The sequence below is a fragment of the Epinephelus moara genome, chromosome 5 (assembly GCF_006386435.1).
Source record: "Epinephelus moara isolate mb chromosome 5, YSFRI_EMoa_1.0, whole genome shotgun sequence".
Taxonomy (NCBI): Eukaryota; Metazoa; Chordata; class Actinopteri; order Perciformes; family Serranidae; genus Epinephelus; species Epinephelus moara.
The window spans coordinates 9,538,403-9,564,762 of record NC_065510.1 but is presented as its reverse complement, the minus strand read 5'-3'; the positions used below and the strand labels follow the sequence as shown (position 1 = coordinate 9,564,762).

At 40.8% G+C, this 26,360-nt stretch overlaps 1 protein-coding gene across 1 annotated transcript in view; it reads right to left on the bottom strand.

Annotated features, from left to right (window-relative positions):
• Positions 1–1,427: 1,427 nt before the first annotated feature.
• Positions 1,428–26,360, bottom strand: part of dnah6 (dynein, axonemal, heavy chain 6) — a 66,117-nt gene continuing 41,184 nt past the window's right edge. The window contains exons 56-82 of the mRNA XM_050045187.1: positions 25,914–26,058; positions 25,493–25,609; positions 24,379–24,502; positions 23,942–24,138; positions 23,263–23,466; positions 21,781–21,906; positions 21,408–21,572; positions 19,671–19,738; positions 19,295–19,475; positions 18,938–19,117; positions 18,542–18,775; positions 16,259–16,394; positions 15,868–16,040; positions 14,232–14,422; positions 13,903–14,063; positions 13,435–13,523; positions 10,980–11,126; positions 10,677–10,815; positions 7,038–7,157; positions 6,719–6,840; positions 6,314–6,443; positions 6,001–6,128; positions 5,479–5,664; positions 4,059–4,131; positions 3,661–3,812; positions 1,929–2,151; positions 1,428–1,691 (exon numbers count right to left, since the gene is read on the bottom strand). Of these exons, the coding sequence (XP_049901144.1) occupies positions 1,588–1,691; positions 1,929–2,151; positions 3,661–3,812; positions 4,059–4,131; positions 5,479–5,664; positions 6,001–6,128; positions 6,314–6,443; positions 6,719–6,840; positions 7,038–7,157; positions 10,677–10,815; positions 10,980–11,126; positions 13,435–13,523; positions 13,903–14,063; positions 14,232–14,422; positions 15,868–16,040; positions 16,259–16,394; positions 18,542–18,775; positions 18,938–19,117; positions 19,295–19,475; positions 19,671–19,738; positions 21,408–21,572; positions 21,781–21,906; positions 23,263–23,466; positions 23,942–24,138; positions 24,379–24,502; positions 25,493–25,609; positions 25,914–26,058 (4,015 nt within the window). The 3' untranslated portion in view covers positions 1,428–1,587. The remainder of the gene's footprint in view (positions 1,692–1,928; positions 2,152–3,660; positions 3,813–4,058; positions 4,132–5,478; positions 5,665–6,000; positions 6,129–6,313; positions 6,444–6,718; positions 6,841–7,037; positions 7,158–10,676; positions 10,816–10,979; positions 11,127–13,434; positions 13,524–13,902; positions 14,064–14,231; positions 14,423–15,867; positions 16,041–16,258; positions 16,395–18,541; positions 18,776–18,937; positions 19,118–19,294; positions 19,476–19,670; positions 19,739–21,407; positions 21,573–21,780; positions 21,907–23,262; positions 23,467–23,941; positions 24,139–24,378; positions 24,503–25,492; positions 25,610–25,913; positions 26,059–26,360) is intronic.

Below are 26,360 nucleotides of genomic sequence, written 5' to 3'. Positions count from 1 at the left end.
ATGATGCATTTACTCAATACAATCAATTTAGTTTTAACTTTACTATAGAGTCCAATGTGTAGAATTTAGGGGGGTATACTGGCAGACATTGAATAAAATATATTTAGTATGTTTTCTTTAGTGTATAATCACCTGGAAATATTGTGCTTTCGTTTCCTTAGACTGAGCTATTTATATCGAAGTAGGGGGCGGGTCCTCGTCAACAGAGTCTGCCATGTTTCTACAGCACAGACAAATGAAACACTGGTTCTAGAAAGAGCCATTTGCAATTTTGCATTGTCCACTGTAGTTAGTGACCCCTCTAAGATGTGCATCGTCAGAAAAATACATTTATTTTTAACATTAAACTGCTTTATTCAGTGTTTTTACTGGTTTAAATCACTGGGTCTGTTTGTTTTGGAGAGGAGGCCTCTACAGATAATTTGGCTCTGGCTTTAAACCCCTGAACAACTAACACTGAGGGAATTTTAAATTTTAGCTGACACCAATATATCGTACACACTGTTCCTGTAGTAGTTCAGTGTGTGTGCTATGTGATCTTTTGAGGGCAAAATTAGAAATAAAGCATTTTGCATAAAGTGTTTAGCAAACTGAAACTGTGTGTGTGAGCCAGAAAAGGCAAAAACTGTAAGAGGGAGTCAGGTATAGTGTCATATAAAATATCTATCATTTCTACCTATGCTTTTACAGTTACCTTTCTCTCTACAGTGTCATATTTTTATTTATGTTTTTGTGCTGCTCTTCCCCAGGGTGAGGTTAAATATAGTGTTTATATATGTCCATCCCTGCTTGGCGTTACTGGAGCAGTAAGGCGTGGAGGAGGCAATGTGTGTGACAGAGACAGAGATTGAGTGTGTCTGCACCCTGCCCCAGTACTGCAGTGGGTGTACTTAATGTGCTTGAAGAGCCATATTTTATGTGTTTGCACTGCATGCCCTAAGTGACACAAATAGGTTGCTGATGTGTGTGGGGGTTATAGCGGAAACATTTCATCATTTGATGATCATCACTCCTTTTCCTTTCTCAACTCATTTGTCTTTGGTATTCCCTTTTTTTTATTTATTTATTTATTTATTTTTTGAGAACCGTTAACATCTATGTGTCTGGTCACACATCTCCGCTCATCCATCTACTGCAGCTATTCTGCCGTCCATCCTTGCGTCCTTTCTCTCCCTGAGGCTACATGTGTACTGTAAATTTCAGTAAGCACATTCATTCACACAGCATGAATGGAGCTCTCCAGTATGAGAGTCTAGTATATGCTGTTTACACCGTGGAGACGGCGCGTCTCATCTTCAAAGATCTGGATGTACTGCCCCGCTCTCATCCAGCGTCAGCAGGGTAAGACTTTGTTGCTGCATATAACTGATATTAATCTTCACCAATACACATGAGTGCATGAAGGAAGTGGATAGATCAGCCAGGGCATGCTCCGAAGTGTTTATTAAACTCTAGGTGCATTTTCAGCATAAATCATCAAAACTCTTTATAAATAATTCCACAAAAGCTTCAGCATTAATTCAAAGTTGTGCATAGAGGTACATGTTTCAGTCCCATTTAAATTCCTTTTTGTCCTTCAATAAAAACTTAATCATCCAACTGGCACAGGAGAGCAGAGGCTTTTGATATCCAATAGTCGCTGGACCGTTTGGAGGGGATCATTACTGTCACAACGAAATTAGTTGAGTGACCTGGATGGAGACAGAAATGAAGGGTGAGGGGAAAAACTAGCAATCCATTACATTGCTTAATAGTGAATGAGATTGTTATGGACACCAAAAACTCCCCAAAATATCCAGGGAGTAACTACCATGCTAAAGTGCCCTTGAGCATAACAATAAACCCCTGCCTGCTCATTCAATATCAATGTGTCAGCGCAATCTAAAGCAGTGTTTAAGTGTGGGCCCCTGTGTGGAGCCTGTATGTACCTGTGGTGGACAGAGTCCCAGCTCTGACTGAGGTCTTGTACAGAGGAGCGTGGTAGAGGTCAGGCCCAGGCACGTAGTTTTGCTGTGGCTCGAAGTGCACCACAGGCAGTATGGCGTTCATCACTCGAGGCAACGCATCCTCAATCACCATTTTGACATCGTCCCAGCGACAGGAATCCATGAACATGCCGTGCACGATCACGCCATCCTCTGGCTCTGGTAACTGTTGTATCCACAAATGAGATGGAGCAGCAGTGATTGAAAGATGCATATTCACACACAGTAATCAATCCTCTCTTTTTAATGCATCGCGGCCTTGTGTTTTCACAGTAAATTTATGTAGCCATGGAGCATGGTATGCTGGGTTACCAATGTTGTCTTTGCCTTAATACAGCAATTTTATCAAAGCTTGATAGGTTTTATTTTCATTATCATTACAAGAAAGGAAGGGAAATCAAACAAATCTCATTTTAAACTGAGAACAGTTAGGAGGACTTGTTAAAATTGATTTAATTTTAGACATAGAAAAGAACACATACTCAATCAATGGACAGTAGAGACAGTAAATAACAGACTTAATGACAGGTAGGTGGCTCTATTCTGGCTAGGGATGTCAATGGTTAGCTGTAAATTGACTAAAAACTTGACAGAGACCCATTAATGCAACTTCTGGAAGGGGACTACTACAATCTGGCACATCTCAGTCACCTGCCTGTATCTCTCCCCATTGACAAATACAGTCAGAAACAAAGCCACTGATTGGTTTGACTAATGGTTGCCAAGTGGGGACGGCTAACAACAACAATAATTATTTTCAACACTGAAAAATGGGTAAATAATCAGAGAATACAGCCGGTGTCGGATTTATCATTTTAGATTTACTTTACAAAGTCTCAAAAAGGACAAAGAGGTTCAAGGCAAAGCTTCTGAAAGGGATACGGATCGTCATGATGGTTTACATTAGCTTCTGGGCTAAAAAGAAGCAAGTCTCTCTCACATATTACCCTCCAGAGATGTTCAACGTTACTAACATTTAACTCTAGGTTGACAGAGTCCAGTACATCGGATTTTTGTCATCGGTCCCGTTCATTGCTTTGAGGTGAGGCAGACTTGTGCACAGAGCTCAGCTGCAAAAGCTCCACTTCGGTGATACAGTATGCAATTTATTTTCTTATCAACATTGCATTAGACATCACATTTTCACTTGCCCAGTAAGACAACAGCATGATTATTACACCTGCCTGAACACAGAGTATCCAAGGCCATCTTTTTAAATCAACCTGTTAGCTACTGGTTAATTGGTGTTGGGCTATCAAACGCAGGAATGCTGCAGTTCTGGAACCAGCTAGATTTTAGGGATGAAAGATATTGGATTTTATGTCGACATCTGATATGCAGATATTTAACAATTCATTTGCCCGATAACCAATATAGATACCGATATAGATATATTCATCTTTTTTCCCCACCTTGGTTTAGTGATCATCAAATCCCTTCTGTAGTGGAATTCACATCATATTATGCATGCATACTCTTATCATGATGGCCCACCAGCAGATGGAGACATGAAATAAAATGCTTTTCAGTGTACGTAATATTCATTTATTGTGCAAAATAAGAAAAAGCATGTTGGCCGATTCCAATAATCTGTTACTATTGTGCATCCCTACAAGATTTATTATGATCTGTAAGCATCACTTAGCAACAACGACCCCCCTCCCCCTTCCTGTACCTCATCATCCATGTCCAGTTTGGCATTGTTAGGCAGAGTGCGTAGAGCCTCACAGACAGCTACCTGGTCTCTGTACACCGGCACCATGTTGAAGCGGAAGTTGAGCTCATCAATAGGCAGATTGTAGCGTCTGGCGTGATTCTGAAGCACCCCTACAGGCCAGCAAGCAGACGGGACATGAAAAATATGCTTTATAATGTTTTATTTGCAAGGTCTAACACATGTTAAAAGTGGCAACTCAGTATATTATTGAGCAGTTAAAAGCCAATCACATTATTTTATGTGTGCTTTAGAGAATAGTTAGACTGATCTCTCTATATTCTAGCAGCTTTGAAATGTCCCTTACTACTATGGTTCATTAAAAACATGGAAGATATTTTGGTGCTGCAGTGTTTTACCAGTAAGAAAGCCTTGGGGGAAAAAGAATCCAGAGATCCAGAAAGATTTGGGCTGACCACGTGTGATCCAAGCCTGGTGAGAGAGACAGAGAGAGGGGGAGAGAAAGACAATGTGCATATCTTAAAATAACTTTTTTAATATATTGTGCTCAGTGTTTAACAAGCCATGGTGCATTACAGGCATTCTGTTACTTATGAGAGTGACTCAACTTGGACTGGAAGCGAGGTGGATTTTCTCTTCTGAGGTGGTGAACATGTGCAGTCTGACTCACCGACTACCCATCACTTCATAAACTAACGCAACTCTCCCCCGTTTGTCCCATTTGTGTGTTTGTGTGGGAATTTTAGTGATTGTGCAGCACACATGTTCAGACCAGTCTCATGGAAGAACAATTTTAAGTCAGGGGAGATGAACCCGACGCTGAAAGAGGGTGTACAGACAGAAAGAGAGGGATGAAGGGAGAGAAAGAGGGATGGTCTGTGCCTCAGGGAAAAACGCAGAATGTTCATGTGCTATTAGTGTTTCTCAACTTGATGAGAAAACACACACACACACACACACACACACACACAAATACACTTGAATGTGCGTATACAGAGTCAGTGATACAGAGACTTGAGCCAGAAGAGGGAAGTGAATCCTATTATTATATTTGTTCCCATGTTTTCACTAATTTCTAATTAATTCATGTTTTCTTTATCAGGACAGATTATTTTAAACAACTTATAAATACAATTCAGCGTTAGCAAGTGCAGAAGATGCCAATGTGTGTATATGTGTCAGTCAGTATGTCTGCATGACATTAGAGGAAATCGAATTATTCTGTTAGTCTGACTAAAACTGGACTTTTAAAACACATGTAAACATATTAGTCCAATTGAAATCGTACTGAATCAAATTCCTCAAAGCTGGACTAACACACCAGATAATGCGATTAGGAGTCGAATTACTCCTGCATGTATACAGTCAATCGTACCCAAACTGGCCAAGGGGCGCTGTGCAGGTTCCACAGTGTCCGCCCCAGGCTTTGACCCGGAAGTCGAAAAGCATTAAATGTGTGACAGAAGAAGAAGCTGGTAACAACTCGGTGAAATCTACATCCAGAGCCAAAAACTGTAAAGAGCTGTTAAGTTGTCACAATGGTTCCAGTTTGCCACTAGTTAACTGTAGCTAACTCGTTTGTTGACTGTTTGGTAACCAGAAAAAAGGTCCAATACTAACAAGCTGAAAGGAGGCATATCGCCACCTATCATAGCAGAGTCGGACATACTTTGGTCAATAAATAGATTTCCCTCCAATGCTTGTTTCCTGGGACAAGTACAGGAGTCCAATTAAATGGCCCAGTCGAGCTATAACCGCAGCTCGACTTAACTGTGCATGTAAACATACTGATTATTTCTTTCCCTTTCTCTTCCAAACCTGGATAAAGGAGGTCCTGAGGGTCAGGTCTCTGACCCAGGAGGCCAGCGGCTTGAGAGAAGGGTAGGCAGAGTTTGCCCAGTGGGTGGGAACCTGGTTGTTCAGGAAGCTTGTGTATATGCGGTCCATCTCCTCTGACATCACCACCAGACCTGCTATGGCCTTCTGCAGAGTGATAAGTGATATCTGGGAAACACACACAAAAAAGCATACATCACAATGAGGTGGTGGAAAGGACAATGTAGGTCTTTAAAAACGTTGTTTATTTCTGATATATCCAATATACACTGTAATATGTTTTAACACATGCTAATGCAACATAATACACCACTTTCTTCATTTGTTTTTTGTTTTTTTTGGGGGGAAGTTTTGTTTTTCTCTGGTCAGTCAGCTAATGGGAACAAGTATAACTCCTGTAGCAGTTTTTGCTAACGTCAATAGCTGACAGGAAATAAACCCTGAGCAAAGCATAACTCTAAATTTCCAGAGTGTGTACTTAAGGGAGTTAGCTATGCGCGTCACCCTTAGCACTCTCAGCAAGTTGTTGAATCGGTCAGCCTCTTGGCCCAACACGGTTGTCAGGGAGTTAAGGCGGCCGTTTTCGTCTCGGACAAACAGACTTTCCACCGCCTCATCCATGTCCAGACGCTCTGTACAGACGGGCAGACAAGCAGGGAGACAAACCGATAACAAAAACAGAAAGACAGGCAGGCAGACAGACAAGATGGACATGGAAAACACTGCATTAGTTATGCGAGTGTTTGCATTTGTATCTATGCGTGGATGTTTGTGTGTGTGTGTGTGTGTGTGTGTGTGTGTGTGTGTGAGCATGTACCAGGCAGCTTGGCTAAAATAGATTCAGCAAGCTCACAGACGATGTCATCGTTGCTTTTAGCTCCATGGCAGGCTGATGAGCGAGGATTTACATCCAGTATGGTGTTGATTAGAGTCATGGTTTCTTGGCGCTGTGGAGACAAACCCACACGCACAAGGAAATGCACACATTTTGTAGCATCCTCATTTACTGATATTTCACAGTTGCACTCCCATGCTTTTATTACAGGCCATAAACTGAGCATCTCCAGATTAAATCATGAAGGCCCATAAATGATGACATTTACTGTTTAAAATGAGCTATTAAACACATTGCCCTTCTACAAACAAACAAATTGAAAGCAAATAATAAGTGAATTAGTTTTCAACATCTGCTCATATGAGAAATAAGCACATTGATCCTCACCTGGAAGGCCAGGTTGGCATTCTCATGCATGCCAAAGACCTCTGGATCATCTATGATTGGAAGACTCTCGATGTATTTCTTGTATTCCTCAAGTTCATCCGTCTTAGGGGCATAGTAGATACCTTAAACAGACAAGTGAGGAAACAATACAAAGAACGTATACAGTAGATGAGCACACATAGAGACAGACTTGCAAACACAAACACCTCCTATATAGAATTCCAATACATTACAAAGTGTTCCTGTTATCTTATCCATACCCTGTTTACATACAGGGTAGAGGAGGAGAGAGCTTGAGAGCTTGACACAGAAAAAATACCTGAGGGGGAGTAGGTGTAGTCAGGCTCCAGGGTTTGAGGTGAGAAGAAGCCTTTGAGGACTGTCCTGAGGCAGCGTTGGTCCCACGCGTCCGTCACTCTGCCTCCATATGTAATCTCACCTAAGCAGGCAAACAAAGAGACCACATAATGATATCCCTCTGCATCAGAGTTTCTTTATAACTGACACTAAATCAAGTGGGCCACTTCAAAAAATGACTGAACCCAAATGAAAGGAGGCTGGGGCACTCGATGAAATTGCAGAACTTTTAATAAGGTGCAAACAAACTGACGTTTCGACGCTACTGCGTCTTCTTCAGAGTCAACTCTCAGCACGAAAAAACACTTAGTCTAAAGCAAACATTTTAAATAAGACATTAAATATTTATGAAACTTGAATATGGATAAATGACTGTCAAGTAAACAATGGCAGGAGAAGGCAAAGCTGAGAAAGACATTAGCAGCATTTTCCTTGAGACTGTCAAGTGTCTTGTTTGTCCTGCTTTCCTGCCTCCTCCTCAGTTGGGCAGGTTCAAACTGCACCTTGTCACTACTTTTGCACTTCTTGACCAGCTGTCTATATTTAAGCAATGTGTAGCCCAAGGCAAGGTAACCATCATCTGTACAGACACCACAGGCATTAAAAAATACCTTAAAAACAATAAACCTGAAATAGTAAAAAGCCCAAGTCAGGTAGTTGGGGATTGTATGGACAAAAGAGGTCATGCACAGATGCAGACTAGGACTGCATAATACACCATATGTATTTATTATTAAAATGTTAATAAAAATTTTGAAAATGTCCATATTGCAGCTTTAAACCCCTCCAGTACTTTAACATGCCACAAACAAGCACTGTGAGCTACTCAGCTCTTTACCAAGCAGAGAGATGTATCAAATAATTTTTAGTCTGTATATTTATGGCATGTGTGGTGGTAGCTGAAGGGGAGGACCAAATTAATCTCTATCAAATCATATTGCTCATCACAGCCACCCATCCAGGCTACCTGTTTTACAATTAAATTGTAAAGCTCCCGGCAACATTTTGGCGAGCCTCATTTAAAAAAGATGACCACTGCAGCTATTACCGGGTTACCTGGTGTTTCGAACTGAGACACCGGATGAAAAACTGGCAGGAATGGATGGTCCTGAGGGAGTTATAAGCAGAGCAATACATTTTAAGTGATTCACATTTTTTTTGTGGAGCTGTTTAAATTGTTTTCAATGTGTCCATCTGCCTGTTAATGTGTAGAAGACACTGTTTAGAATAATTAATTAAAACGACATGTTTGATTTTCACATGAGTACGAGGGGATCTGTGGTTATTTTACAATAGGCTGATGCCGGTTGCACAAAATATGACCCACAGATCTGCTGTGTGTAATTGTGGCTTGAGAGTAAGCAGCATCGGTCCAGTTAGAGACTGGAGCGAGAGCAGGCCCCCAGGAAGCAGACTGTATTTTCGTAGTGGCCAAACAGTGGAATTACAACTCCCAAGTCCGTCATGTGATGCCACAGACTTTTTTCCCATAGACTTACATCGGAAAAGAGATATCTGTAAATGAAAGGATACATTTTTTGAGCATCACAAGCCCCACAAAATTACTTAATTCACTATCAGGACTTAATCTATTCTGTCCGATAACATTTGGAAAGTTTAGAAGCGCTGCAACATTAAATCATTTTATTGCCATTCAAGTTATCGAAGTGCTAAACTGGAAGTAGCAAGCTCAGACAGTAGAAGTCTTTAGTGCACTTGCAGATATCCAGGTAATTTCATACTGCGGAAATAGAGGGGTTTTTTGGCTTCATACGCCACTGAGCAACTTTCAGAGTAGGGAACAGGGTCCCGCCTCAAACTTTGTATCCAGATGCCTTAATACACCTATGAGTTAGAGGATGTGGGATCTTGTGGGAATATGCTGGCCAAACACTCGGCCCATACGGAGGTGAAAGCTAATGACGTGGCAAAAAATTTGGGGTGGCATCTGGGTTGGCTAATGACATTATAGGGGTGGCACTAGCCAGTCCAGCCTCCCCTTTAAAACCCTACATGAACCTAGTAGTCTGTTAGGATAAATATAAAAAGACATAAAGACTACAGCAACATCATAGAGTCTGCAGGCTATGTACAGACTTCTTATTGTGTCACATATGGGTGAGAAAGAGATGGTGGGGGAGAGAATTACAGAGAGCACGACAGTGGCACTGGGTAGTCTACAGACACAAACCAGACTTGGATGGCTTAGAGCTTAAACACAGAAATACAATAACAATTGTTTTCTTTTTCACTTACACAGTGATGTGAAAAGACATAAATAACAATCCTTGACTTTTCCAGTTCTAATGAACAGCACAGAGAGGAAAACACTTCTGGCCAGCAGGAAAAAATAGACAAGAGGAAAGAAACTGTGGAAAGACAGCCATAGCTGGAGGGTTAATATTACCAAGGAGCAGAAAGTAAGATGGAATGGAAATTATACTTAACGCTAACAATTCAACACTTAAAATCCATACTTTGTGTAAAGACACAGTTATGTAAGACAGTAAGTATGGGAGTGAATAATCAGACAAATCTCTGCTGAAGCCTTTAGTGAGCTGCAGGCGTGGTAAAGCTGGCAGAGCCTTCTTTTTGCACAAGAAAAGAAGAACAGCTTCTTCTAAAAGAGGAAAGGCAATATCATGCTTGGTTTGAGCCCACATTCTTTCCCTCAAAGAGTGTGTAGCTCCAGCACACAAGGACTGTTAAAATTAAGGATTAAACTAATAACGCCGTAGTGTGATAACAACGAGAGACATCAATTTGATCTGGTGCGCTCCACTGAGACTGAACGCGGCACATAATCATTTGAAGGTGTAATTGAAAACCAGATTAGGAAAACAAATGAACTTTAGAGATTTGATGAGTACTGTTAATGAAAGGGATCCCTCCCTCTTCTTCATAATGACCTTTGAAGACGTCTGTTATGGAAGTCCGGGACAGACGACATTAAATCAGCATAATTCAATTAAATTGAAATTTCATTTATGTTCATATGTGTGCCCAGAATATATAATGATAATATAAATACATTAAAAAGTTTTCAGTTTTATGTTTAAAATGTATTATTCAACAAAGTTAAATACACCATGATAAATACTGTAATTTGTCAAACTATTTCATACTACAAAACTTTATAGCCATAACATTTGGATTTCTTTATCTGCTGTGTTTGACATAGAAAACTAGCTTGGCTGTACAGGGGAACATCTGTTCTTTTCCATTTTATTTCTATAAACACAAAGCTAAAAGGAAGAGAGCAGCAAAAGTTCACTGAGTGAAAGTTGAACAAATGCAGGATTGCAGCTGCAGCACAGAGTCAAATCGTGTTACAGAACTGCCCTGCTTTGTGAAATCAGCAAACATTTTGCCCATTACCCATTTCACATGATGCTTGAAATGTGTGTTGTTGACAAAACAACAGTGTGCGGTCTGTGCCACACATTGGCAAATCAACAAACAAGCCAGCCTTAGTGACCAAAAGAGACTGATTCCATCCACACTTTCTGCCTTGTTTAAAGCCACAAAATCAGATGTTTCATATAATGCTCAGCACACTGCAAAGACACACACACTTATCCGTGTGTGAAGGCTTCCCTACCGGTGATGTAGATGAGAGCATCCCAAGGGATGGTGCCCTCTTTGCAGTAGAGGTTGAGGTTGAGCAGAGCGCACTCCCTGTCACTGTCATTAAACTCATAGCGGATGTTCCAGCCCAGAGGACCAAACTTCTTCCGCTCCTAAGACACATGAAAAACAAGACACAAAAAAGGACAAACAGTAAGTAGAAGAATGGGCACACACCTGTGCAAACACATAAAACAGCATGAGTAAAACCATACAGTACAGGCACACAAAGCAGTAACAATCAAGTATGTGTGAGGTGTGTGAGAAAGCGTGTCACCTGGACGATTGCATGGAAAAAGCAGATTCCAAAGATGATCTTCCTCCACTGGCGTCCCAGAACGTGGTCTTCAAAGAAATTGTTGGAAATCTCTGTGAAGGCCCGTCGCATGTTGGCTCGCAGGCCTTTAGGAGGCTCGTTAGTCACCTGGCAAAGACAACCAGAGACACAGAGGGCTTAAAGGTTCTGTATGCAACATTCAGAGCATTAATATAGCAAAAAATAAACACTATTTTCTTTGTAAAGATAAAGTGGAGTGATGGCATCCACAGCAGAGAATGAAGTCACGCTACCTCCCTGATTAACACTGTTAGCTCTGTCAGTGATATGGCTGTTGTTGGTGCCCCTGGTACAGTTTATCATTTCAAAAAGGCATTCACCAAAGTAAAAACAATCATGGATTATTGTTCCAAATGCTTGTTTAGAAGTGTGTGTGAGTGCATATACAAATATATCATACACTGATGTTTTCTATTCCAAGAACAAAACAGATTAGGCATCAATGCAATTTCTATCAGTGGAAACCAAACACACCTAAGGCTGCATTCATAATGTATTTTTCAAACTAGATCAGATTATATGGTATGGTCATACTTTTAAGAGTTTGTTTTCAAAACTTTTTTTTAAGCTACTGAATTAAAGAATGGGAAAAACCAAAGGATTAGAGTGGTTGGCCTGTTGCTACTGATGATATTAGTTGTAGCATCTAAATCCAGCTGTGTCAGATAGTCAAGTGATAGCAATGAGACCAGCTTTTTATACATATGTAACAGTACTGAACAGTATAAGGTCTAAAATGGTCTTTATGGTTTGATTATTCTCCAAGTCAGGGGTGTCCAAATGTTTATCAATGAATGACATCAGCGGCTACTTTCAGCACTGTTTGTGGATTGATCGTAGGACGTGACGTAGGAGTCCTCTCAACTATTCCTAACTTATTACAGAATTGCCACTAAAATGACAGGGATGATTCTTAGACCAACAACTTAGCAGTGTAAAAATTCTGACGTCAATATGCCTCTGATTATTCTTATATGTTGCTATTATTTCACATTCTTGTGGCGCTGTGGCATGTCCCACATGATGTACAGTATACACAAATCCCAAATTGCAACTTCTCGATTTATGTCCACATCTACCATTAACAATTTAGGTGAGCCCATAGACTTTTGAGGAGCTTCACAGTTGTTTAACTTGCTTTAAACTTGGGCCCAATCCCATTTCTTATTTTTAACCATACCCCCATTTTCAAGTGCCCCTCTGCCCATCAGAACAGAGTTATAAGCGGCAGTGTTTGAAATCTTCCCCAATGAAATGGGACAACCCTTCAAGATCCAAGCTTGTTACAAAGAAAAGGACAATAATACATTAAAACAATATCAAACCAAAAAAATAAGATGGCAAGTGTCATTTTTAAACTTTTAATAACCAAGAAAACACATTTGTGGGCCTTTTTGTGGCCTGTGCAGCCATTTAGCTGATGACTTGTCATAACACTTGGTTTGGACTGTGCCTCTGAAAAACCTGTGTTGGAGGGCCATGTAGTTCTAACAAGAATCCCCTGGACACCCTACCCCTGGATGTGAATGCGCAAAACAGAGGGGTGAGGGCTAAGTGGTAGGAACAAGGGGTCTATTGGTACTGAGCTCTAATGCACAGCACTACATAGGCTCAGAGACAGCTGTAAAAACAAGTTACATGCAGAGTGTCTATCCAATGCATTTCCGGATCTTTGACTGGATTTCATTTTGGGTCAAGTCAGTTTTACTTACACACACACCAATGGAATAAAGTGCATGTAATCCTCAAATACACATAAAAAATAAATAATTTTTTACGACCGCACAGCCTGGCATTACTGACACGGTTTATTCTGATGTTGTGACACTTTCTTTTTAGACGCTGGTATCACTTCTGTCTTTTGTTCAACAAATTACAAAGCATGCAAAATGTCACATAACATTCCATTAGAAGAAATGCAAATCACATCCACTTAGCCTTTTTACTTACATCCCTTATCCCAGCAGACACAACTAGAATGCCATTATCTAATGCTTTAGAACACGAACACCATGTTCCTCTTTGTAATTAATGAGCTTTCTGCAACCTACTATCTCAAGAATACACAACAGCATTGAAATTAATTATTAAAAGTATTTTGTACAGATGCAAAATGTGCAGTATCAACTGTAATTTTCCCACAAAAATCTAGCAAGTTAAACTCAGTTTAAGTATTTAGAATATTTGCTTTCAAAGCACGTGGGTGTGAACACTCTTTATGGAGAAGAATGATGAAGAGCAATGAACAACTGAAGTACGCTAAGTGGGGCGACTGTTAATTTGTTCAAAGCTGAGAGCTCTCTCTGACAGACAATCTTCAAATGAAATGAACTAAAGTGAGATTATAGAGTGGAACTTTGTGTGTGTGTGTGTGTGTGTGTGTGTGTGTGCATACCTTGACAGAGTTCTGAAGCACTGTAACAGGAAATTCTTTGGTCGGCATGGAACTGAGAAACAAACGAAAGTTCTCGTGGATTGATGTGTCTGCAGAGGAAGAGAGGGGCCCGTTACTCACAGTCATACACAAGAAAAATAATAAAAAACTTAATGTGTCTCTGACTACAAAGAAAAATGTGCATTGAAGTATTTTTTCACTGATAACAAATGCTGCGATAAACAAAGGAAACCACATAAACAACAGTTGTTTAGTCATTCATGTCCCCTGAAGCTCAGTTATGTTGCAGTGTGTTGGTTTTCTGTATTTACTTGGTGATTTTCAGCCATCATGCACTAGACAGGAGCAAGAGTACAAAATGTAATCAAAAATGGGTCAGAAGCCACATCTGAAATAGGTGTCATGATGCTCTGCCCTTGTGTGGTCATGCATGTAGTTACGTATGTGATGTGTCAGTGTGGTTAATACCTGGTTCAGCAAAGGTCTTGATGAGCTCCTCCATGGCTAACATCCAGGAGACCGCCAGATGACAGTTCTGCAGAAAGACCCAGTTGCCACTCTTCAGTGCTGCATGGATCATCTTCTCTGCTATGGGTCCCTGGCCTTGACCCAGCGAGATTGACTCAACGCTGACAGACAAAAGAGAATAGAAATACCCCTGTGATCATGTGTTAACAATTGTGATCATCATATCAAACTCTTCTGTTCGACATTTGTATTACTATTCACCTCTATTCTATCACATCACTCCACCCTTCTATTATCTGTCCTGTCTGTCTTTTTTTAATTTCTTTTACCTGTCAAGGCAACCTCTCTCTTTTGCAAAGCGCTGGAATGCACCCATGGGATCAGATCCTGTGCTCAGAATGAAGACCAATGGTGTGGAAGGGGACATATCGTTGTAGAGGTTTGCCAGGTCGACTGGAGGGTTCTCCACAAACTGCTTCCCGAGGCTGACAATCACAAACTCTGTTGCTGCAAACACCACCTGGACAAAATGGGGAGGAAGTAAATCAGAGAATATCAGGACAAAGTAGACAAGTAGGAGTAAAACAGTAGCATGTGCATGAGAGAATGTGACAGATGAAAAGAACAGCAAAAAAAAGAGTTAGACAGATTTTATAATCAAGCTAAATGGCGTTGTGGGGACACAGGCAGAAATAAAATGAAACAGGTAAAGAGGATGTTTTTTATCAATAGTGGACTGGACATCACCGATGAGACGGGAAGGCTTTACTTTCTTAGATCCAGCTGCTGGCATGTCTGAGTTTCCCATGGTGCAAAGGACAGAAGACTTTTGTCTCAGGGTCTAGCTGAGGGCAGTAAGTCAGCACAGCTGTAAATTAGTGTAATTAGCCAAGTCTTTGTTGGCTTAATAATAAAAAATTAACTGACATGGACACCAATTCTTCTTTTTTGAAATCCACAACTTGTTTCTGCTGCCTAACAGTGGCCAGACAAAAAGTTATTGCAGGTTTAACAAGAAAAGAGCACTCAGTAAAGCTCAGATCTCTGCAAGGGAGCCGTGCAGCCGCCAAAACTGATGGCAGCCATTCTAGACAATTCTTTTCCAGCAGACACAGTGTCTTTCACATTAGTCCCAGATGTTAATAAAAATACAAAGAGGTGCTGTAGAAATCTTTGATTCATGTCATTCGTAACTGGACTTTTAACAGTATTAACTTTGTAAGCTACAGCAAAAAAGGAGGAAGTTACAACAATAAACAAAACTAAAACAAACAAAAAGCACACCGTTGAACTACAAAGCCTACTGACTTACTTACAGTAGACGCATAAATATCAAGAACAAATTACTAAATCAACAAAATCTGCAACTCCACAAAACCAGCCAGGCAAAATGCTCCACTTCTTAAACACTCCTGGTGTACGTAGTATGCCATATGGAAGACGGGACAAAAATGGGTCACAGTCGGACCACAGAGAGCTGGGCCGGGTGGAATCATCCCTTCTGGCTGCTTTACAGTCATATCATGCCTAACCTTAGTGGATCGTAACATACCAGATAAGAAATTAATCTGTAGATGCTCCAGTTAAAAATAAGACCAAACTTTTCTGTGGGTGTCAGTTTTTGAGCCACTACAAAGGCCAAAATGTAGCAGACAGTAAGGTGTGTTGTTTTTAGCTGGTCAGTTGAGAGTAGTGAGGAGTCTGTCATCAACAATGGCATAAAACAGTCAATAAAACAGGTTTTTCAACAATTTTGAATCACCACAGTGACGACAGGTCCTTGAGCATACAGCCATACATGTGCACACAAAATATTAGACTGATTGGTTCAGTAGTTTGCAAGATTAGCTGCGAAAAAATAGATATACACACTTACACATGTTCACACAAACATGCACATACAACCAAATGCTTGTTCCCTTCAGGAGGAACAAATATCTTTCCACAGACTTCATTTAGGCTCACCTTTTCTTCAATGAAGCTCTTGATAAGGACGAGCTTCTGGAAGGCCCCCAACCTCTCACTCCAGTCACCTCTGATCCCACTCTCCTGTTTTACCTCTTTGGACTCCCCAACAGGAGACAACTCTGACACATAGCCTTCCCAGTTCTCTGGATTAATAGATGCTTGAAAATGTCCTAAATGAGAGGCAACTGTCATTTAATGCTACGCAAATCTTCTGTACAAATCACTATGTGGTGGAAGACAGGCAGAAGAATAAATAGAATATCTGACAGTGAAACATTATGTTTGTAACTAGGTCAAACATTCTAGTTTTTATATTTAGCAGAAACCCAATGCACTAAATATGGTGATTCTTGTCAGATCAGTCAGGATTACAGTTGGGTTGGGTTACCTAGCTTGATGTGGATGTGGGTTCTTGTGATTTCCTTGGAGATGCCCTTGAAGCAGGGCAGCGTGTCCTCTAGTTCACAGCATGTCTGCCAGTAAAAATCACTTAGCCATGGCACATCTGGCCGTTCTGCATAGTCCTGGGAGAAGGGGAAATTGAAAAGGAGACGATTACAACCATAAAGAAAGGAGATGAGAAAGAGATGGAGGACAGACCTTGAGTGAAGAGGCAGTAAAGAAGAATTAAAGGATGTCAATAAAAGTGTGACGCGAGGATGATTCAACATGTCTAAGGCAGGTAGACGTAGCAGATGAGAGACGGTGATTTGAAAAATTTGAAAGGTGCTCAAAATTAGCAAAAGTAGTGTAGATGATGGATGTATTGAACCTGCTTTGCACAAGACAGGAGGCACAGAAGGGAAGGAGAGAAAAGGAGGGACGGCATTAGCACGATGATCACGACGGCTGACAGGCAGCACCTCCAGCCTAACTAATGCTATATAAATGGTGGATGAACACAGGAATATATCCCTGGGTGCCACTGACTGATCTGTAATGTGGGCACAAAAGCGTCTAAATCGAGCTGAATCTCTAGGGGCCTTTTATTCCTTGCTCTGTTCTACCTTTCACCTTCTTTATTGCCCAAACCAACGATGCCTCAGCTGCACACCCTTCTGATACACCAGGGAAAAAAACAATTATAGAGAAATACATAGAGAAAAAGAGAGTGAAAAGGTGATTATTAAACACGGACTATTCTGAGGTCTATTGGAGTTTTAGTTCAGATGACCTCAGCCCATCTGAAGGTGTCCTGTCTGGTTTGAGGCACTAAAGCTTTTGCACTAAATACTCAGGGCCTATTAGCATGCCACATACAGGTTGTATGGACAGCTGAGAAACACAGATACTCTCCTTTTCTTATCTCTCTTCTGCAGACATATTTATTTTGTCAACCTCTCCACAGACAGATTTTCTCATATGTTCTTTTGTCTCTCACTTACTGTGTGTGTTTCCATCAGTCTCAGTAGTGCCTCAGCAATAAGCCGGCCAGGAGAGAGAGAGGCTGAATGCCGCTATGTGACAACTGACTTTTTTTTCAATCAACTCAATCCTAACATAAGAAGGAGGAGGGGAGGGAAGATACTGCCTTACATGCCAACCTGGGGGATTTTCGGAGGGGAAAAATAAAGCAACACCTTGTTTATTTGCAGTTAAGAGGATCTTGCCGACAAACTGTGACGAATTTCCCTATTTTCATGTAATTTTAAGAATACCTGGATGCCAAAAAATATGGAGTTTTTTTTTATTTAGAGCTCATGACAGTTAAAAATAGGGTGTTATCTCTCGACTCCTGCAGGCAATTAAGCCTCATACCTTACAATTAGTTCTGGCTCCAGTGGTCAAATCTTCTAACTGACAGTTGGCCATTCTGGTATATGTAAACTGATGTAGTTCAGCTGTTCTTTCTGTCAATAAGTTTGCAGCCTGTTGCACCAACTACTGTGTGTAAGTTAGAATGTAACAAGTTTGAATGTTGTGTAAGTGACATATCCTGCATAGTGTTCCTTTAACTTGAAATGTACACGTTCCCCAAGCAGGTTTAAGTTAGATGGTTAGAAAAATGGAAGGGACTAAAGATAGAAGAACCAAGATTTTTTTTTTAATATTCACGCCAGGAGCACAGACTACATCCCTTTACATTTATGATGACATGCACTGACATGCATTATGTTCTACAGTTACTGTTGTTTTGAACAGACGGGGGCACAAGTGTGATTTCATGCTAGGTTCACCTGCAATGAAAACTGTTCTGGCACCACTTGGGTGCTTGTAACAGAAACTAGCAGCTGTTAGGGGGCTGATATCTGCAGAATACTTTTGCAGAGATGGTTCTTCAGCAGTTCCAGAGACTTTTGTTAATATGTATTTTAGTCATGACCATATTCATGTGTGATAGAGCAGTCCTCACCTCAGTAAGAAAACATCAAAGTACAACAGCAGCGACTGATAAATGATCGTTGAATTATTCATTGGTTTCCTCCGATAAATATTTGGGTATCTATGTGGGTACTGCCTTATACCAGAGTGCACATATTGATCATATTTGTAGCAAGGCATAACAACGCATTTACTCAGGAGACTGAGGTCATTTGGAGCATTTTTTTTCTAACAATGAAGTGAGATCAAATTAAATTATTAATGAAGTAACAGGGACAATAGAGAGATTCTTATCTGACACCAGCAATTCACCAGCATGGACTTGTTCTTACTTGATTTCCCACCTTACCTTTTCCAAAGAGGCAGTTCCTCTCAGGAAGTGTTGCCACTCAGCATCGGAGATCTCGCCACGCTGCCTCATGATCTCTACGCACAACATGAAGCTGTAGATGAGCTTGTGCTGCTCGAAGAGGCCACGGGACACATTGATGTAGGAGTTGAGCAGGATCTGGTCCAGCAGGATCTGAAGACGCTCTTCTAGCACACTGCTCTTCTCTGATGTCTCAATGGTGGAGTTAAAGAGCTGAGGGTGGAAAATGAAAAGAACAGAAAGATACTGAACAGGAAGAAAATTATTATGTTACAAAGGGGCTTAAAGTCTCGTCATAATGTGTTTCTTACAACAGCTTAAAAAACAAAGAGATTCGCCTGCAGCTTAAAAAACGAAGCCTCTACTCTCTCTCACCTGTTTGAAGTACTTGAGGGAGAACTGGTACATCGGATCAATCTCAGAAAGACTGGCGATGACAAAGTACAAGACTGAGCCTCGGGTGGCCACGGGTCGGTAACGCTCCCTTGCAGAGTTGATCATTTCCTCTGTTGCCTCTGCCTCCTCCAGACGATGCTTTATGGCCTCTGATGTCACCTAAAGAATGGAGGAAACAGAGGAAAAGACAAAAAAGAAATAGAAGAAAAGCAACCAAACACGAACAGAAGAGATATGGTAGAGGAAAAGAGGGAGACAAAACAGGACAATATGAGATTAATAAGCCAAATTCCAAACGCATGTGGAAATGATCTTTGAAGATGATCCACATGTCACCTTTGACTCCTGAAGAGTCTGAACTAGCTCCTCATTGTCAAGAATATTCCCCTCCGAGGTGAAGAGAAGCTTAAGGATCCGGTCTTCAATATCTTTTAACTGGTTGCGGTCTGCATTGATTCGCAAAATTAGCTCATTCCTCTGTTCCTCAAGGTGTGGACTCTCCAGACGCACCACGTCACTGAGGAGAGAAAAAGGGTTGCAAGAGGATCGGGGTAGAGAAAAGAATGTCGGAGAAAGAAACTAAATCAAATACAAATATCCTTAGGTAAAAAAGACAATGCAGTTAGTCATTACTGAGGTACATAGAGTTGTATAGATCTTTGTAAATGCAATTTGTTTTTTTTTTCCCATGTGTGTCTATGCATGTTTGTACCTCAACAGTTGGTCCTCCAAGCCAGACCTAGTCACGGTGAAGTTGATAATTGTAACTTTGATGCAAACCTGATGGGCAACAAGAAGGCACGCACGCACGCACGCACGCACACGCGCGCGCACACACACACACACACACACACACACACACACACACACACACACACACACACANGGCACGCACGCACGCACGCACGCACACGCGCGCGCACACACACACACACACACACACACACACACACACACACACACACACACACACAGTGAAACTGTCAATTCAAACACAATTCTACATGTTCCCCAAACAACAACTAATTTGCAATGGGACTTTACAATAGTCAAATGGGCTCATGTTGTCTTAGTTACTGCCCTTTTGCACGCAGGTTTGAAACAACACTGGAATAAAAGCTTGCATTCACATAGTGCTGCTGCTCTCCTGGGCTGCTGTTGAATAAAAGGCCATAACACAGTTGGTGAGCTGGCAGGAGACTACATCTTGACAAATGCCTGCAAACTGACCACAGTCGATGCCCATTACAGGAAGCCAAGCACTAATTGTACCGGGGCACAAAGGTTCTTTTGTGTTACCATATTTTTTTGGTCTACAAAACGTGTTTTTGTGAAAGCTAGAGCTGCCAATCTTCCTCTGTAATCCCATTTGAATTTATATAAAAACTTTTCATGCCCAACTTTATTATTTCTGACCCAATTAATTAATAGGGGTTTAAAATAACAAGTTTCATCATAATCATTATCATCATTATCATTATCAATTAAATTGACTCCACTTACACATATAAAATATAGTTTTGGCATTAAAATTCAGCTCAATAATAGTAGTCAAGTGTCACTGACAAAACAGTTGCTTTTCACTAGTCACTAATATTAGCTTAAGCCTGTGGCATTTGCTTTCATTTTGCTTAACATAACGAGTTGTTGTCAGCTCAAGTGATGTTCAATTCACCTTTCTCTCCTCTCCTGTTCTCTGCTATTGCACGGCTTTGTGTGTGTGTGGATGGGCAAAGCACAGAAAGGAGAGAAACTAGCGCGACTGTAAATGACAGCAAAATGAAGTAAACACTTCCCCACTAGCGCAAATCATTGATATCCGAATTAATGGGTATTTGATGTTATTTTGGTATTGAAAAATGATTGTTTTGAACTGTAAAATAAGATGGCAGCTGGCTGGAGTGAGATTGCCAGGGGGATGAAAGTTTCCAGTTTGCTGGATTTGGCTTATCATGGTAAATGACAGTAAATGTCATTTCCAGGAAATAAAACAATGTAAAACATGTGTTTTCTGTTTAAAAAGTGTACACGTAGAAAGATAGCAAGTAGGCTACTCACCTATCTTTAAAGTTACGTCTCCAGTATGATCTCGCATAGCCGATAGGTATATGAGAGAGACCGATTTTGATGTGAAAGTCGAATACTCAAATTGTATTCGAACAGTAAGTTCAACATTTGATCAGTATTTATTTTGTTACTATTTGATTTATATTTGACTCCCAAAATTAAATTCAACAGCCCTGTTGCAAGCCTATAAATATCTGGTTGCCATAGCTGTAAACTGTTTGGGCTTCTTTCTCTAAAAAAAACCTTGAGGCAACCAGCAGTGGTGTGCTGGTGTTCATCTAATCTAAGACTCCAAGTGTATCCACTGGCATTGCATCTTACAACTGTTGATGCCAGGATAACCTAATATGGGGATTTACAGGAGTATGCGTGCTGCCCTCACCTCTGGTAGGTAGTGTGGGTTGGCCATCTTGGTGGTCATATAGAACCTGAAGTTTTTGTCATAGTCTATATCTGAGTCTCCAAGTCGGATCAACGTCCGTCCACCAGCCACGAATGTCTGCTTCAGCAGGATGGGCTCCAGAGCTGGATCTAGGGTCTCCTTTAACTAAATACACAATACAAAAATGCTTACACATAAATGATAATAAACAACACTGCCAAATAAAGGTCACATAGCTCAGTCAGTGGAAGTAAATATGCAGCTCTGTTAAATGGCAAAATTGTAAATTATACACACCATCAATTATACATGGAATCATGTTTTACAATAAATCACCTCCTTTAGGCTCAAACATGTTTATGTGTTCTCCTACCTCCTCTAGCAGTACAGGCATGCCCATGCGTATGGCATTCTCTAGGGTGCGAAGAAAGTTTGGGTCTGTCAGCTTGATCACTTTTAGACCATTCTTGGCCTCCTTGGAGCGGATCCATCTGTTGGCCTGAGGATAAAAGAAATAACATTGTATATTATATTGTAATATCTAATGTAACAAAAGACGGCCTGTTTACATAATATGTACAAGATAAGAATGCACTGTCGCATTTGATGTAATACAGGGAGACTGTGGCAATTGTAGGGCAGTGATAAAAAACATAATACTGTATGTGATTGAGCTCAATCCTGTGGGAGTGTACAATACATCATCTACAGTGAACCATGTATCTGACAGGCACAGTCAGACATGGAAGGCTTCACAAACAACCTGTCTGACCCATATGTGCATTCCTGTTTATGTAAAGCAAGACAGGGCAGTGCTGCTCAGAAAAAGATGACAGACAAGAGTTACAGGGGGAAGGAGGAAAAAAAAAAGCTCAAACGTGACAGGAGATAAAATTGGACTTGACAGTGGTCAAAAAGACACAGAACAGTGAGCTGAACGGAAGCCTCAAAACTGAAGTTTGACAATATTGCCATCCTGTACGTGCTTGTAAATCTGAGTGAGCTGGTTTGTGTCCTTTCTGTGTGGGGAAGCTGGGAACTGTGTGTTCTGGGGCGGCGGCTGGTCTTGACTTTGTCTCTGACTGTGTCTGACAACAAGTTCTATTTTAAGAGAGATTTTTTTGTTCTTTCTGCTGGTACCATGGCCATGTGGCCAGTGTAACATCACATGAAATCCAGACAGACAAGGAAGGGTAAGCCCACATCCAAACTAATGTGTAATTTTAAGATAGTGTTTTAAACAAAAACGATTTCCATACACACAAGTTTTCTAGCACTGTTTCAGAAAGAATCTCTGTCCTTTCTAACACGGCTGAAATCATATGACCATTAACTGCACTAGGCATGCACATACTGGTATAAACACGAAGCAGATTGTCTACTCTGCCATTAGTTGAAAAAACAGGCTGGGAGTTGTTCCAAAGCAAATATGACGACAAATTAGAGCGATACCGGGAGCATTGTTAATCGCTGGAATAAGCCGTGGCAATGGGAAAAGAGTAATGTTGGGCTACCCACACATGGAGGTTTGTTTCTAAAGGTTTGTTGGCTTAGCTATAATGCTGTGGCTTGACACATTGTAACTGTTAAGACCCGATCGAGAAGCGAACAAGGGTGTCTGCATCATCTTTTACAAATCATCTGTTTCCACTCCTCCGGACTAAAACACAACCCAGGAGTTTTCAAACTGAAACAGGGTAAGCAGCATTTTCAGATGTCTTCATTTTAGGGGTCCCAAAATGCTGGATTAGTGTAGACACTAGGTGTAAACACTGCAATAGTTATGTGTTTAAAAACAAAAATGCATTAGTGTGGATGAAGCCTAAGTTGGGTTAGGTCCCAGTTTGTCGTTCACCTGATCCTGTGGGTCAATCATAAGAGGCCAGCGACGGCCCTCGGTCACCAGGATCCCATTCTCTGTAGAGACGGTGTCACGAGGCAGACCCTCTGTGTTCCACTGGCGGATGACAAATGGGTCACCCAGAATGTTGATCAGGCTGAAGCTGGAACTGATGGGGATGTTCAGCTCCTGGCACTGCTTTATCCACTGGTCAATCAGCTGGGGAAAGGGGGCACACACACATGTATGAGTGCGTTCATTTTAGTTTTCATTAATTGTTTTTTTTGTTTTGTTTAAAAGATGATTGGTTTGTGGTGTTTTATTTTAAATAAAACTTTTGTTTCTGTATTCTGCATATTTTATAATGTTTCTACTTTCCTAATCGCTTTCTTATCACTGATTGTAATAATGTACTTCTGAGTTTTAATAATGTACAAACACATTGAGTTCAGTGCCGTTAACATACATCTATTTTGTCCTGGGAATTGCATCTCTAAGCAGAAGTACAATAATTAGACAAAATTGGACTTTATTTTCTTTCATTAAGACAGCGCAACATAAAGAGACGTACTGTACTGTTAGAGCAAGGAACAACGTGTAAGACTGCAGAGTATGCTCTTACTAAACCTACAAGTTCTGCACACCAGAGGAGTCCTCAAAAGTTCTGAATTTCATTTCATCAGATTGAACCTACCAGCTGTCTGTAGTGGGAGGTGAATGCTCCATAGTAAGCCACACAGGCAGCTGCAATAAAGACATTCCCCACAACGTTGATGATTTCTTGCTCAAACAAGGCAACGCTTTCTTCCCAGCGTATTTGCTCATCGCCGAGAGCAGAAGTTAGCTTCCCTGCCCTGGTCAACCGAGCCTGTGTCAGAGCCATGGTGTTAACTTTGAAGTAAGAGAGGGGAAAAAGTATTAGCAAGGTAAATGATGGCAGACTTTCTTCCTCAATTCCAGAGGGTAATAAAACATCCTTGTATGCAGAAATATAAGTGAGCACTTCTTGGTAGAATTTGCTCCATCTCTTGAGATTTTCACACATCAGTTCGTATTAAATATACAGTAGCTGGGCAGTTTAAACCCCAGAACGAGTTTAAAGTGGTAAAATGTAAAGTGCACACCCCTTACCCAATTCCTCCTTCTCGTTTTCGCTGCTCTCAAACTGCTCCTGTAGGACCTTGATCTGGTCCTCCACCTCCTGAAGCTTTTGCTGCTTCTCCCTCAGGGTTGCCATCGTCATATCCAGCTCCTCCTGCATGGGTTGGAACAGAGTAGGGAGCAGAGGAAAATACCATTAATGAACCACTAAGGGAACATTAAGTCAATGTTTTATTCTCATTATTTGGTCTAATATGCGCAGGGCAATTCTGACTGACACTGAGAGAGAACAAAGAATGTACTGGTTAAGGGTGTAAGGATGCATCGATCTGGATTGATGTATCAATACAATGATCAACAATCCGATGCAAAATTAATACATTGATCCATATCGTCATCTTTAAGATACAACTTTATTTTGAAATTCCCATTGCATAGCTGTGTCACTGTCAAACAGTGCCAAGTGGATAATGGCAAGCAGACAAGAAAAGACGACAAGGATATTTACTCCCGTCTCAGGAATAAATCAGCAGTGATGAAATGTGAAAATCAGAGAAAAGACAGACAGAAAGAGCAGATGCCATATGTAAAGAATGCCACTACAAGATAAAACACTCAGGAAACCGACTAACCTGGCCAAGCATCTCACTCCTTTAACTTGTTGCTTTTGTTATGGCAACATTAGCTGTTCTCTTTCACCTATGGTAGGCTGAAAAATCATGCATGCCGGCTGAAATTCAACCGTGCTGTTCTGTCAGGAGGTGCAGTGACTTAAACTAATGGTGAGTAAGAAAAAGTATAATAATGCATATAATTTGTTAGGCTATGAGTAAAGGAAAAGTAAAAAACGATTGTTTTGTCTATCAACTTTTACAGTTATTATCGAACCAATTTTATACTTTTGTTAAATGTTCTTGTTGTTAAGCCCTGTCTTATGTGTGCTATCAAAGTCTGTAAACTTTACTTCAATTGAGCGGTTACACACCCAGGGTTGGTGTTTAGTGGAAGAATGCTTTGACTGTAACACACTTGACAAAAATAGACAGCACTGAGATTGAAAGCAAGAGCATATAAAGGCCATTCCATTAGATTGTAATATGATTAAAACCTGTATGCATGCTGCACTCAGCTGTATGTTACTGACCTGTGCCTTAGCTAGTTTTTCTCTCTTGGGACCGACTTCTTTCAGGACTCTGGAGTAAAGATCCATGGCTCTGACCCACATGCACATTGATCTGCAGGCTTTGGACACTTTCTCCACCTAATAACAGCAACCCAGTAAGGAATTACACCAAGTAGCAGATATTGAAGCATCCTGTGTTATGTTCCATAAATTACTGATGATTCATGCCATCACAAAATCGACATAGTTCAAATCAGAGACATACATATGACCATAATGTCATAATCAAAACTTAAGCAGTTGTTTCCTAGTTTCCATTTGAACTCTGGCACCTTCAAAACTGCAAAAGTGTTTGAATTCCAATTTCATCTGTTTACTCTGAGGCCTGCTTCCAAAAATCTGACTGCCATATCAGCGTGTTTGACACGAAATCCAAACAGACCTTCTCAGGTATGAAATCAGCGTTGTTGACGTATTTTTGCAGCTTCAGCAGGATCTGCGGCTTGATATTGTCCTTGTCATAGTCTGTCAGACGCCTGAGGAAATTGCCATCTCCCAGTAATTGCTTGGCACCAGTCCAGTCTGGTCTGTAGGGAGACAGGCATGTTAGTGAGGAGCTGCGGGAGGGGGGGGAGGGGGCTAACACAATGCCAGTATTACAATAGTAATTAATATGTGTGCATGTGTGGCGTAATTTTTATAGGGCCAAAATATATCTGTTAAAGAATGATGTAAGCTGATTTTCAATGGTAATATTCTGGCACGTTGTACAGTCATAGAACATGGTGCATAAGTTAGCAAACCCAGCCTGGAACTGTCATTTGCTAGTAATGATACAAGAATGAAACACTACTTGCAAATAATAAAGGCACATGCTAATGCAAACTAC